The 13,866-nt window shown below is 45.6% G+C and overlaps 2 protein-coding genes across 4 annotated transcripts in view; one reads left to right on the forward strand and one right to left on the reverse strand.

Annotated features, from left to right (window-relative positions):
- Positions 1-13,866, forward strand: part of LOC146346798 (uncharacterized) — a 257,087-nt gene that overhangs the window by 94,080 nt on the left and 149,141 nt on the right. For both annotated transcript variants that reach the window (XR_014790068.1, XM_084849181.1), the window contains one exon: positions 11,298-11,354. Coding sequence is in view for 1 of the 2 variants with exons in the window: in XM_084849181.1 (XP_084705307.1) it covers positions 11,298-11,354 (57 nt within the window). In the remaining variant the exon portion in view is untranslated. The remainder of the gene's footprint in view (positions 1-11,297; positions 11,355-13,866) is intronic.
- The window catches only part of RIPK2 (receptor interacting serine/threonine kinase 2), a 49,464-nt gene that overhangs the window by 24,172 nt on the left and 11,426 nt on the right, over positions 1-13,866 (reverse strand). The window contains exons 3-7 of one of the 2 annotated variants that reach the window (XM_084849176.1): positions 11,138-11,291; positions 10,233-10,388; positions 6,302-6,459; positions 3,653-3,702; positions 2,900-3,061 (exon numbers count right to left, since the gene is read on the reverse strand). In XM_084849176.1, the coding sequence (XP_084705302.1) occupies positions 2,900-3,061; positions 3,653-3,702; positions 6,302-6,459; positions 10,233-10,388; positions 11,138-11,291 (680 nt within the window). The remainder of the gene's footprint in view (positions 1-2,899; positions 3,062-3,652; positions 3,703-6,301; positions 6,460-10,232; positions 10,389-11,137; positions 11,292-13,866) is intronic. The other variant, XM_084849177.1, reaches the window with a different exon arrangement.

Below are 13,866 nucleotides of genomic sequence, written 5' to 3' on the forward strand. Positions count from 1 at the left end.
CTGTGATACATATAGATTAGGTGTGGCCAACCAATGCTTGATACACTTCCAGAATTGCCTTCTAGGTTGAACAATCTACTAGGGGATCAAGGCGGTGGTGAACGCCTCCCTTGAGGAGGGAGTGATGCCATCAGCCCTCAAGGAGGCAGTGATAAGACCGCTCTTAAAGAAGCCCTCCTTGGATCCTCAAGTTCTGAACAACTTTCGCCCAGTCTCAAATCTGCCATTTTTGGGCAAGGTGATTGAGCGGGTGGTGGCGGTGCAGTTGAAGGCACACTTGGAAGAAACTGATTATCTAGACCCATTTCAGTCGGGCTTCAGGCCTGGGCATGGGACAGAAACGGCCTTGGTCGCCTTGGTGGATGATATGAGGAGGGCTCTGGATAGGGGTGAATGCTCCTTCCTTGTTCTCCTCGACCTCTCAGCGGCTTTTGATACCGTTGACCACGGTATCCTCCTGGACCGCCTGGAGGGGTTGGGCATTGGAGACACTGTATTGCGGTGGTTCCGGTCCTTCCTCTCCGGCAGGTACCAGAGGGTAGCACTGGGAGAGGAGGTTTCGGACTCGTGGCCACTTACTTGTGGGGTGCCACAGGGTTCCATCCTCTCCCCGATGCTATTTAACATCTATGTGAAGCCACTGGGGGCTATCATCAGGAGGTTTGGGGTGCAGTGTCATCAATATGCGGATGACACGCAGCTCTACCTCTCATTCAAATCTTCACCAAGGTTGGCCGTAGAATCCCTGTCCAAATGTCTGGAGACGGTGAGTGGCTGGATGGGGAGGAATAAGCTGAAGCTCAACCCTGACAAGACCGAGGTACTTTTGGTGGGAGACAAGAGGAGGCTGGGGGATGTTGACCTGGTGTTGAATGGGGTACAGCTACCCTTGAAAGCCCAGGTCCGCAGCCTGGGGGTCATTTTGGACTCCCAGCTGTCCATGGAGGCTCAGGTGTCAGCTGTGAGCCGGACAGCGCTGTATCAACTCCATCTGATACGGCGGCTGCACCCCTTCCTTCCCGACCATCTGCTCCCATCGGTAGCACATGCCCTGGTCTCCTCTTGTTTAGACTACTGTAATGCGCTCTACGTGGGGTTACCCTTGAAGACGGTGCGGAAACTGCAGCTGGTACAGAACGCGGCGGCTCGCCTGATTAAAGGCAGCCGCCGGCGAGATCACATCACTCCAGTGCTGAAGGAGTTGCACTGGTTACCAGTTGTTTTCCGGGCCAAATTCAAGGTGTTGATTTTGACCTTTAAAACCCTATATGGTTCCGGCCCAGCCTATCTTAAGGAGCGCCTCCAGCAGCACCAGACAGGCCGCTTAACAAGATCAGCCTCGGATGGCCTTCTCTCTGTCCCATCAGCCAGGACAGCTAGACCGGTGGGGATGAGGGAGAGGGCCTTTTCTGTGGTGGCCCCCACTCTGTGGAACTCCCTCCCTAGGGAACTCCGTCATGCCCCCTCTTTAATGAGCTTCCGTCGTGCATTAAAAACGTGGTTGTTCAGGCAGGCATTTGGGGTGGGTTAGGGTATTTTTTTTTAAAAAAAAAATTATGGTAAAATTTTATTGTTTTAAATTGTTTTATGGTGTGTTGTACATCGCCCAGAGTGGCTGGGTGACCAGTCAGATGGGCGATTAATAAATTTAATAAATAAATAAATAAATCTACTAAGCACACTGATGATGTACACCTTCCATTCACTTCAATTTATTTATTTAAAACATTTGCATCCCTCCCTATATCATTAAGATCTCAGGGTGGTGTACAGATAAAAACTATTTAAACAGTATAAAACAATAATTTAAACAGCTAAAAACATATTAAACCATTAAACAAGCTAATACTAATTTAAAAATCTAAAACAACAAAACAGCTAAAACAGTATGCAACTTTAGGGAATTCAATTAGCCCTCAAAGGCTTTGGTGAAAGGCCATGTTTTAACTTGGTGCTGAAATGAAACCAATGTCTACACTAATCAGGTCTCCAAGAGGAAGGCATTCCACAACCGAGGTGCCACAGCAAAGATAGCCCTCTCCCATGTCCCACCATAGTGTATGGTGGGACACAGAGGAGGGCCCCTCCAACAGATCTCAATCCTTGGGCAGGCATATATAGGGGGAGACGCTCCCACAAATATCAAGGTCCCACACCACTTAGGGCTTTAAATGTCATTACCAGAACCTTGAATTCTTACCGGAAGCATATTGGCAGCCAGTGCAATTCCTTTAAAACTGGTGTTACATGATCTTTATGACACGTTCCGCTCAGCAGTCTAGCTGCTGCATTTTGCACTAGCTGTAACTTCCAAGTCATCTTCAAGGGCAGCCCCATGTAAAGTGCATTGCAGTAGTCTAATCAGGAAGTTAACAGCACGTGCCTTACTGTGGCTAGGTTATCCCTGTCCACGAAAGGGTGTAGCTGGCGGATCAGCAGAAGCTGGCCCCAAGTACTCCGGGCCACGAAGTCCACCTGGGGCTCCAGTTGCAGGGATGGATCTAGGAGTACTCCCAAGTTATGCACCTGCTCCTTCAGGGGGAGTGCAAACCCATCCAATTGGGCTCACATAGGGGCCAACAGGTATGCTTTGAACAGAATGAAATGAACAGACATTGTGCACAGTGGAGACTGGTGGCTCTGATGTCAGTGGGGAAGTAAATCCACTCCAGGTTTCAGTCAGAACCAGTCAGAACTCTAAAAGAGCTATCCAAGGTGCTTTGCATCTTGGCTTCATACCTTGGATAGTTTTAGAGTTCAGATTAGTTCTGACTGAAACCCGGCGTGGATTCACCACCCCACTGACGTTGGAGCCACAGGCCTCCACTGATTATGCAGCAGCAGAGTTTAGAGATACCTGCCAAGCTCCTGACCCTGTCATGTCAAATGGGAAACTCACTGGAAAAAGAAGGCCTTTCGTCTGGATTTTGCGCCCAGCCAGATTCCATTAATGACAGCATCAACCCTCGGTGAGGAATGTCAAGGGAAAAATATTCTTCACTTGTGTCCGGACGCTTTCCTTGTGACACGCTATACATAATCTGCAAGGGGTTTATAACATCTGTCAAAGTAGATATTATGCACTTATTAGAAATACATGTATTTCTTATCCAGTAGTGAAAACACAGGTGAATGCAGCGATAATACTTGGCATTTTAGATTATATTATGGGTGCTTCCAGAGGGACGGCCCCTAGCACTACCGATCAAAAGTCATCGTGCCACTATTCTGTCTTTCCCTCTTTATAACGGATTTTCTGTGGTAACAAAAAAGATGGAAGAAGTGTTGGGAACCTTGGGAGGGTTACAGATGGAAGACATCATCTGGAGCCCTTGTAAAATTCCATGCTTGAGGCAGGGTGATTGCACAATAAAATCCACATCTGGAAACACCCTCCACTGCTAGCAAAGCTCTTCTTTGTTAATCTGACAAAGCACACCACCTACCCTACCTCCCAAATTTTCATAGCATCATTTATTTAATTGAAAGACAAAAGGGGGAAATTACAAGCCCAAAGGGGGAAAGAACGATTTTTTTTTTAAGTTACAGTTTGCATTTTTTCAATCGCCCAACTTTCCACACTTGCTGCATGTTAGCCCAAGCGTGGCTCCTACATAGAATTCTACAGTGACACTAAAGAAAAGAGTCTGACCTTCAAACGGCTGTTTTCTTGACATCACTTCCCACATAATAATGGCATAACTGTTCAAAGCAAAAACACACATTAATGTAAATCAGTTCCATATTTTCTGCCAAGATAAAATAACCTCCATAAAATGCAAATAATTCATTGAATATATCTGTTCTAATACTGGTTGGCTCAAGTGCCTCTGGCATATTAACAAGGCAATCATGCTGCAGGTAGCAGGGAAGTCCTAAGGTGGATGATCTGCCTTATCCAAAGCCTGTCAGACTTATGCTGGCAAGGTGGAGGAGAGGGAGGGGAAACATGGTCCTCCCTCCCTTCCTGTTCAGACTGTTGTGGTTTTATAATCTCCCCTACCATTGCAATCAATGGGAGGGAAATAATGTATGCCAGTTCCAAGGCCACTGTATATTTCCTCCGGTGACATGGCTGTGGCTGGAGACGAGGAGAGCTTTGGATCCTGTGGATACAAAGCCTCCCCCAATCTGCCCAAGACATCCCCCAAACTCCCCTGCCCCTTTTGCCTCTGCTGACATTGTAGCAATAGGGGCTGCAGAGATTTCTGTGTGGACTGGGGGAGGCATCTAAGGTCAGATCTCCCTTTCTGAGGGTGGACTTAGAATCACAGAAAAGTAGGGTTGGAAGGGGCCTATAAGACCATCGAGTCCAACCCCCTGCTCAATGCAGGAATCCAAGTCAAAGCATCCCTGACAGATGACTGTCCAGCCTCATCTTGAATGCCTCCAGTGTGGGAGAGCCCACTACCTCCCTAGGTCATTGGTTCCATCGTCGTATGGTTCCATCGTCATATTGCTCTAGCAGTCAGGAAGTTTTTCCTGATGTTCAGCCGGAATCTGGCTTCCTGTCACTTGAGCCCATTATTCCGTGTCCTGCACTCTGGGATGATGGAGAAGAGATCCTGGCCTTCCTCTCTGGAACAACCTTTCAAGTATTTGAAGAGAGCTATCATATTTCCCCTCAGTCTTCTCTTCTTCTCTTCCAGACCTTGGAAGCAGTTATCCTATGACCTCTAGAATGCCTTCTGAGGGACCACAGAACTGCAGCCTAAAGGAATGAATATTCTTAGGCTCTCTTGGGGACAATGCAGATGCGGGGGGGGGGGGGTTGTTCAGAAGATACTTTAAGAGCAGTCTTATTGGCTGTGTTCTGACATCATGATGAACCACAGTGAGCCTTGCGCTTAACACTGGCCCCTCCCCTCTCCTCATCCAGTGAAGCCACGAGGAAGAGTTTCACTTTTGATTAACCAGAGCTTGTCATTTCATCTGTACCTGATAAACTGTTAATCTGAACTATGGTTTGTTTGAAACAAGCCAAATTACAACCATGGGTTATGAAACTGGCTTCTTTCAACAAACCACAGTTAAGATCAGGATTCGAGCTCAACTCTAAACTGCAGTTAGTCTAAAATGGAGGCGAATGCTTCTGAACACATCCTCATGGCCGCAGCAGAGGAGGAAAGGGAACCACATGAGCCTGAGGCTCACCAAAGTTAATTCCTGTCCTGTTAACCAGGAATTATCATGATGTCTGGATACAGCCATTGTGAACACATGCGTATGGAAAATATTTGGAGAGCCCCCATGTTGAGACCTTGGGCTCTTGGAGGTAACTCATTTTGATGTAATGTTTTGATGTTTGTATGCTTACAAAAGCAGCACTTCGGTTATGGGACAAGGGACCCCTCATGAAATCCACAAGCGTCCAGTGGAAACCCCAGGCTCCAATGTCAGTGGGGAGCTTGGATAGCTCCTTTAGAGTGCTGACTGGTTCTGACTGAAATCTGGAGCGGATCCACCTCCCCCCGATATTGGAGCCACCAGCTTCCACTGCAAGCTGCATTTCCTTGACTTCCAGTAAACCTAGCCAAATTGTGCCCCTGTAAACTTCTAAGATGAGAGAGACAAGGGGACTGTCACAAAAAGCAAGGAGGCTGGGTGGCCTCTCCCCATATCCGCCTCCTCACTCGAGCAGTACTTATAAGAGGGCATACCATTGGAAATGACACTCAGTGGCCTATAGCACAACAGCAAAGATACATATGTGTGTGTGTGTGTGTGTGTACCTGCAGCTCAATGGCGAACTCAACTGTTCAAATGTACATGTCACAGAAGGCCTTAAAGCCAATTCAGACATGCATTCTCAATAGCTTCCCTCATGGAAGCCATCACTGCATGTTGCAAATCATCTACTGAGGAACGTGCACGTGTGAATCAAGCCTTATAGGGACTTTAAAAGACATTTTGAAAACTTAGAGCAGTCTTGCCACTGGAAATTGGCTGCAGTGGCAAGGTGCAAAAACTGTTACTGAGTGAATTTGTTCGTAGCCTTTCAACGGGAGTGGAGGGGATATTCAAGATGACACACAATAGAATAAAAGCACCAAAATAAACATGTGATTTAAAAACTGGGTAAGTTTAGTCTCCAAACAGACACAGGTATATTGGCTTTATCTTTCAGACAGGAGTCAAAAGTTATTCCATGCAAATTTGAGACTGATATGGTAAGAGCTTATAACCTCAGATTCCAATGTGTCTGGTACACTATATTTGCAATGACCAATATAGGAGGAGTAAAACAAATATACAACACATGAATGTGCCCGTTCTTAATCCCATAATAAAATTTAAATACCTATATATATCATGCTTTACACTTGCACGTGATTTTTGATTGCAATCATAATCTTCCGGCGGCATGTAGATGATAGTCCCTCCTTCAGGCATTGATTTCTCACTTCGAGATAGTGACATGGATACCATGCGCCATTTTGACAAGCCAAAATCTGCAATCTGGAAGGAGGGGAGAAGAGTGGAAACTCAGGTCAACCTTACAATATCATTAGAGCCCATCGTGTCGGTTCAGATACACTGGGTTGGATCCAAAGGTTTTGTTCCATAAACAAAAGCAACTTCCGCTCACAGAAGGGGTCCTTCCACAAGCGGAAGCCTCTTTCATTCTCGAACAAAACCTTTGGATCCAACTAATTATTTCAAAAGAGGGTAGGAAGGAAGATCTGCTGGAAGAGGGGGAGAGGAAGGACCCAGAAAAGCAAAACAAACATGTATTTGAGAGAAGCAAAACCTTGGTGCTCGCATTTTTAAAAAAATACGTGATAATTTTCAAAGCACACCAAACGGTATAATGTGGTGTGTGTTTTTAAATTCCTGAGCACTAGTATGTGTTGCTTCTCCTTTTTCTTTATGATGCCCCCTGCATGTCCTCTTGTGAAAAACCTAGAACACTCAAGAGCAGGGCTGGCTAGACTTCAGGCTTGCCAGATCTACTAAAGTCTGGCTGGGAATACTGGGAGTTGTAGGACTTTCTTCTGTCTAAACATGCATAGAATTGCACCCTAGGTTTTTTTTTTACTAAAACCCTGAGATCTAGCAGGTGCAAAATAGTGGTGGTGGGCTGGGGAGAGAAGGACATTCACTAAGAATTATGGAACAGGGTGTGCCTGAGCAACATGCTCAGCCTAGGAATTGGTTGTAGTGCCAGAACTGAGCTTGTGGTCCTTTTACATACAAATCCACTCTCAAATTCCCCTAAGCTTTCTCCATTTCAGCAGCCTAGTTCAGGCACAAAACTCCACCATATTTTGTTTTTGCTATTGTTAAACAACAGGGAGTCAGAAACGCTTCCTAATTTACTGAAAATCACCCAGGGATCTACCAATAGATCCCAATCTACCTTCTGCTCAGCCCTACTCTAGAGACTGACACATGGGACTGTGCTTCTCCTGTTGTACACACACTGAACAATACAAAACACTCCAAATCAAACAAGCCCTCATGTCGCATTCCTAGGGCAAGAGACATGCTATTGGCATTATTGTAGGTCATATGCATGGCTAAACAGTCCTAATTCCTCCTACCACTGTCCAAGCAATGCCTTCATTTCCCTCTACCCTGAACTGTACATGTAGCGCTGAATGCAGCCATCATGGTTTTATACAACTAGCTTGAAGCTCCAAAAACAAATTCTGTAAGACCAGGAAGCTATATTATTAAGGCTTCTGAGCTGATCATGTTATCAGCTCCAAATAATGGTTTGTCTATTCCATCCATCTTAAAGTCGACTATAAGCCACAGTGAATTTTACATTTCTGCAGGTTCATATAATGGCCAAAACACATCCCAAGTGCGGCAGAATTCATTTTTTTAAAAGGATAAAATCTGGCCTCAAATATCTTTTAACGATATTGAAACCACCAAGCTGCTAGTAATAGCTAACCATTCTCAAAGAGGAGGATTTAAAAGAAACAGTTTCAAGTTGTCTAATGCCTTTCTACAAATAGCAATAAGGAAATTACAACAGTAAACAAACACCAGTTTCCATTTGTTGATTTAGGAAGCCCTGATTAAATCACTCACTCCTCTCAGAAATTTCCTCCTCCCCTACCTATGTAGTTAGTTTTGGACTCAACTCAACTGCTTATTTGGGAATGTTCTGCAGACCCAATGGAAACACTGACTGCAATCATGACATAACCAGCCTATGAACTGGTCCCTTAGATCAGGGGTCCCCAACCCCCAGTCCGCGGACCGGTCCCGGTCTGTGGCCTGTTAGGAACCGGACCGCAGTAGGGGTGTGGGAACCCCCCTTACCTTGGGTCCACCGGGGGGGGGGGGACGATCTGCCCCCCCCTCCCCGGAATCCTAGCTGGCCCTGGCTGGCTCTGCTCCGTGTCTTCCGGCCACTGGGACGCAAATGGCGTCCCTGTTCTTCAAGTAATAGGCTACATAAATCTTTATGTAGCTGATTACTTGAAGAACAGGGATGCAAATGGCGGACGCCATTTGCCTCCCAGCGGCCAGAAGTCCGCCAGCAGCTGGAGCCGGCCAGGGCCGGCGAGGATTCCAGGGGGGGAGGGACGGATTGCTTCCCCCCCCCGCGGAACCAAGGTAAGGGGGGTTCCCACACCCCTACTGCGGCCCGCTCCCATCCCCCCACCCCGGTCCATGGAAAAATTGTTTTCCACGAGACCGGTCCCTGGTCCCAAAAAGGTTGGGGACTGCTGCCTTAGATCATCAGACCAATGTTCTCAAAAAGCAACCCCCAACTGCTATTTTGCAGCTTTCCCTGGTCTATTTTGCAATGTCTTGTTTCCCTACCTGATATTAAGATCCAATCTCCTAAATTTAAGCGTAGTGGATAAAGAAGCTCACGTGGGATATTCCATTTGCTTTCTCTGCAAGATCACGTGAACATGTCTCTGCATTAATCAAGGGAAACATGCTTCATTTTCCCCAAAGACCCGTGGATGTTCTGACATACAAATTATCATGTAAAGATGACGGATCACAAACTTAGTGTTATGTTGGAGCTAGGCCTAAATGTAGTTGCTGTATATGACAATTTTAAGTTTCCTTTCTATGTTTTTCTTTAATTTGCAATATTTCTGTGGCAAAACTACAAGGAGGCAAGTTTTAAAAGCCTTTAGGCGTGTCCTCATGCAGTTAAACTCTCACTGTAACTGTTGTAAAAATCTTACTCAGCAAGTGGCACAATTCATGTATGCTTGTGCCCCTGCTCTACATTTTACACAGCTTTCTCACTTCCCTTTTCAACCAGATATTTAGTGCAAAGCAACATTATTTTCTGCATGCATGTAAAATCTTAACACTGAACTCAGTTCCACCCACCCAAGTCCAAACTCAACAGAGGAAACCAATAATACAATGAAAAGGTTGGGTTCTTTTTAGAAGCCTATGGGCCCGATCCTATGAAGATAGTCAGCAGCGTCTGAACTTGGAGGCTGCTGAGTATCCAGTGCAAGGTGGCTGAAGTGCGAAGGAGATCTTCGCCTCCACTCTCCTGCTGCCCGGTGTTTCTGCTAGACGGGCGATTTTGGCACTTCAGAGGGGGAGCGTTAAGAGGCTGGGGAGGCCATAGGAAATGTCCTATAGCCGATGCCCCAGTTTCCTCCCCTCCCTGCCCCCGGGAACGCCCCACTCCATTTCCGAGTGCGGAGACGTAGCCAGAACCATGCTGGCTCTGAGCGGGAGGGGGCGGGGAACGCAGTTTCTGGGCTCCGAGGTCAGAGCCCTGTTTTCAACCTCAGAGACCAGAAACTGAACAAGCCTATGTCCCCCCAGATGCTCTCTAGGGAACACAGGATGACTCCCTCCATTGCATTATACTGCTTAACATATAGTCAAATCAAAGAACCTTTACAAATTCTTAGACATTAAAGGCAAACGTGTTGGTGCTTCCACCGCTGGCCCAGAAAGTGAGTATTTGAAAAAAGGGATAGCGAACAAGCTTTCTTGTACATAGTGGCAGTGTTAGGATCACAATTTTTCATTTCTCATAAAAAACCAAATAGGTTTCTAGAAAAAAAGAATGTAGAGAATGCTTGGTGAAATCTCAGGAGGCATTTAGGGCTTAGCAATACCTTCTAGTGCTCAGAAGGGCAGGGCCTCATTCTCCCTCATAATCACTGACCCCATGCATTTGTCAATTCTCATTTCCCTTGCATGTAACCCTTCCCCTTTTCTGCGGAATTCCACATATACACTGCAGAAGAGCACAGGTGCCTAAACGCAAGAGCACACCCTACCTTAACATGAAAATCACTGTCAAGTAAAATATTCTGGGTCTTCAAATCATGGTGTAAGAGTGGAGGACTCATGTTGTGAAGATAGTTTACTCCCAAGCCAATTTCATAAAGAATGCGAAACCTTAGTGACCAAGCAAGGTCAGGATATACATTTTTCTATTTTAAAAAGAGAAGAAAAAGAGATTTAACATACACTCACATACTTTGTTTATTTGAATTTATAACCAAGCCAATATAAGGTTGCGCAACTAAAACTACTCCGTATCCCCGACCACTGATAAAATGCTGGCGCAAATAAAGAAGTTTTGCATTGATTCTGGACAGTAGTGACCACAGATTCAGCAGCCTTGTAGAGCAGGGGTGGGTAACTCTGGGCCATTTCCCCACCCCCAAAGATTCCCCCCAAGAGTCTCAGTCTGTGGGATGCGCCAAAATTTTTTTAAAATTTTTTTTGCATGCAGCCCACCCTACTTTAGAGGCAGGTGTTCTGTAATGCTACAGATGTCTTTTTTTTTTTTTTTTTTTGTAGTGGGCATCACATGAATTCAGGCAGTGGTGAGGGCCATATGCTGTCCAGCCCTGCTTTAGGGGGTTAGATGACCCCCCCCCATACACACACACACACATTCAGGGTGGAAATGGGATCAGCCCCACTAGATGCACCAAACTTGCCTGCTTTCAATGTAGGCCCCTTTCAGACTTACACTGGCCACAGGAGGAAAGTGGTCAGCCGGCGTGGTCTTACTCCTCCCTCATGATTCAGTGAACTGGGGCAAGGGTTTATCTGACCAGCCCTTAAGAGCAACTTCCCTTTCATTTCCCCACCCTCTTTGAAAAGGCTTCATTTAAAAATTAACATTGCTTATGGGTTCAAAAATCATGCTACTAATACTGTTCATACTTACGCCATGTAAAAGTTGGTTCAGTGACCCATTTGGCATATATTCCGTCACAATGCCCAGAAATTCGGGTTCATTGCATATTCCCAAAATTGGCAGAATATAACTGAACCTTGCTTGGTGTAAAATTTCAGCTTCTTTTAAGAGATTGTCTCTCTCACTACAGGAACAGAAGACAAAATAAAACCAGTTTTACTCATACAGCATTGGAGCCTAGAAATAGGTAAGTGAAATTCTTAAACTTCTTTATTGTTGTAAGAAATGTAAACTCTCAGTGCAAGTGGACAATTAACATACCTTGAAAAGCATACACTGCTCTGGTTCACACATAAGGCTAAGCTGTGGTGTGGATGTTGATGTCTGGCTTGTCATTGTGCCTGAACCCATCACCACAAATGAACTAGCTATAAACCACAAATAGATTTTGCTTCATGCAGTGGTAGACCAAGGCATCAACAGCAGATCTTGAAAGCCAGTGTGGTGTAGTGGTTAGAGTGTTGGACTGGGACTCAGGAGTTCCAGGTTCTAGTCACCACTTGGCTGTGAAGCTCACTGGGTGACTTTGGGCTAGTCACTGACTCTCAGCCTAACCTACCTCACAGGGTTGTTGCAAGGGTAAAATGGAGAGGAAGATCATGTAAACCACATTGGGTTCCTTGGAAGAGGAAAAAAATGGTGGGATATAAATGCTGTTGTTGTTATTATCAAAATCCTACAAGCTAGGCTTCAGCAGTATGTGAACCGAGAACTACCAGAAGTACAAGCTGGGTTTCGAAGAGGCAGAGGAACTAGAGATCAAATCGCCAACATTCGCTGGATCATGGAGAAAGCAAGAGAATTCCAGAAAAATGTCTATTTCTGCTTCATTGACTACACTAAAGCCTTTGATTGTGTGGATCACAACAAACTCTGGCAAATTCTGAAAGAGATGGGAGTACCAGACGAACTTACCCATCTCCTGAGAAACTTGTACAAGGGTCAAGAAGCAACAGTAAGAACGGGAATTGGAACAACCGATTGGTTCAAAATTAGGGAAGGAGTATGACAAGGCTGCATATTGTTGCCCTGCTTATTTAACTTATATGCAGAGTACATCATGAGAAATGCTGGGTTGGATGAATCACAGGTTGGAATTAAGATTTCCGGGAGAATTATCAACAACCTCAGAAACGCAGACGATACCACCCTAATGGCAGAAAGCGAAGAGGATCTAAAGAGCCTCTTGTTGAGGGTGAAAGAGGAGAGTGCAAAAGCTGGTTTGAAACTCAACATTACAAAAACGAAGATCATGGCATCTGGCCCCATCACTTCCTGGCATATAGAAGGGGAAGAAATGGAAGCAGTGACAGATTTTATTTTCTTGGGCTCCAAGATCACCACAGACGGTGACTGTAGCCATGAAATTAAAAGACGCTTGCTCCTGGGGAGGAAAGCTATGGCAAACCTAGACAGCATAGTAAGGAGCAGAGACATCACCTTGCCGACAAAGGTCCGTCTAATCAAAGCTATGGTTTTCCCAGTAGCAACATATGCCTGTGAGAGCTGGACTATAAGGAAGGCTGAGCGCCGAAGAATTGATGCTTTCGAACTGTGGTGCTGGAGAAGACTCTTACGAGTCCCCTGGGCTGCAAGGAGGTCAAATCAGTCCATCCTAAAGGAAATCAACCCTGAGTGCTCATTGGAAGGACAGATACTGAAGCTGAAGCTCAAATATGTTGGCCACCTAATGCGAAGAGAAAATTCCCTGGAAAAGACCCTGATGCTGGGAAAGATTGAAGGCAAAAGGAGAAGGGGATAGCAGAGGATGAGATGGCTACATAACATCACCTCATATTTATTAGTGGCCCCAGACGGTTCCAGTCCTGTTGGCACGGGGGCACGGAGTTAGAGGAAGTGAGAGTTTCACTAGCTCTCTGACTTATCTGGTTTAGGTTTGTCTAGAAAGCTTTCATTTGAGTGATTTTCATAAGGGTATGGCCTTCTTCGTGTGCTTTATCTCATTAATTCTGACAATGCTGTAACGTACGCTATCATTGTCAGAACAGACGGCGGACTGAGACCAAGAGGTAGTGGCTTGCCTAAAACCACCCAATGCATTCATGACTAAACTTATGATTTAAAGTGGGGTTTCCCCAACCCACAGCTCATGTACTTCGCAACTGCAAAACACTTGTTCATTAGGATGTTGCAAAAAAGCAGACACATGACTGACTCACACATCCAGTGCTCATCTTTCAGTATCATGTCTGAAGGAGGGCTTAACTCTCTCTTGTGGAAAGTTAAGTTAGCTGCATCCATTTCAGGTGCCCAGATATTTCACTGCACAGAAATGTCCGGAGTTCCCCTTTTACAGCAGAGGCGCAATAAGTGGATGCGTGAGTCATCCATGTTGCTCCCTTACCACTTCTCCATAATGACCAGCACTATTCTCAGAATTCAGCTTTGGTGTTAACTGTTTAGCAGGTGTCCCTGCTAAACTGTTGTTAGGGTTTTCATCCTTTGACACCTTGCCAGGAACCTATGAGCCAGTGTGCTCTAGCATCTGTAGCAAGGTATCTATGATATCAAGGAATGCTAAGTCCTAAACGTCTAATATTAGGGAGGGCTTACGTCTGTCTATAATGCAGGTACAAGACCTACAGTGGCTAGAATGCACACCCCACTCCTCTCCCATGGTCTATCCTGCATTAAGGTTGGGACTTGTAGGACTTTTTTTCTGTCTAAACATGCATAGA

Source organism: Heloderma suspectum, chromosome 4, assembly GCF_057233095.1.
Source record: "Heloderma suspectum isolate Gila_16-S chromosome 4, 16-S_ref, whole genome shotgun sequence".
In the NCBI taxonomy this organism is placed as follows: Eukaryota; Metazoa; Chordata; class Lepidosauria; order Squamata; family Helodermatidae; genus Heloderma; species Heloderma suspectum.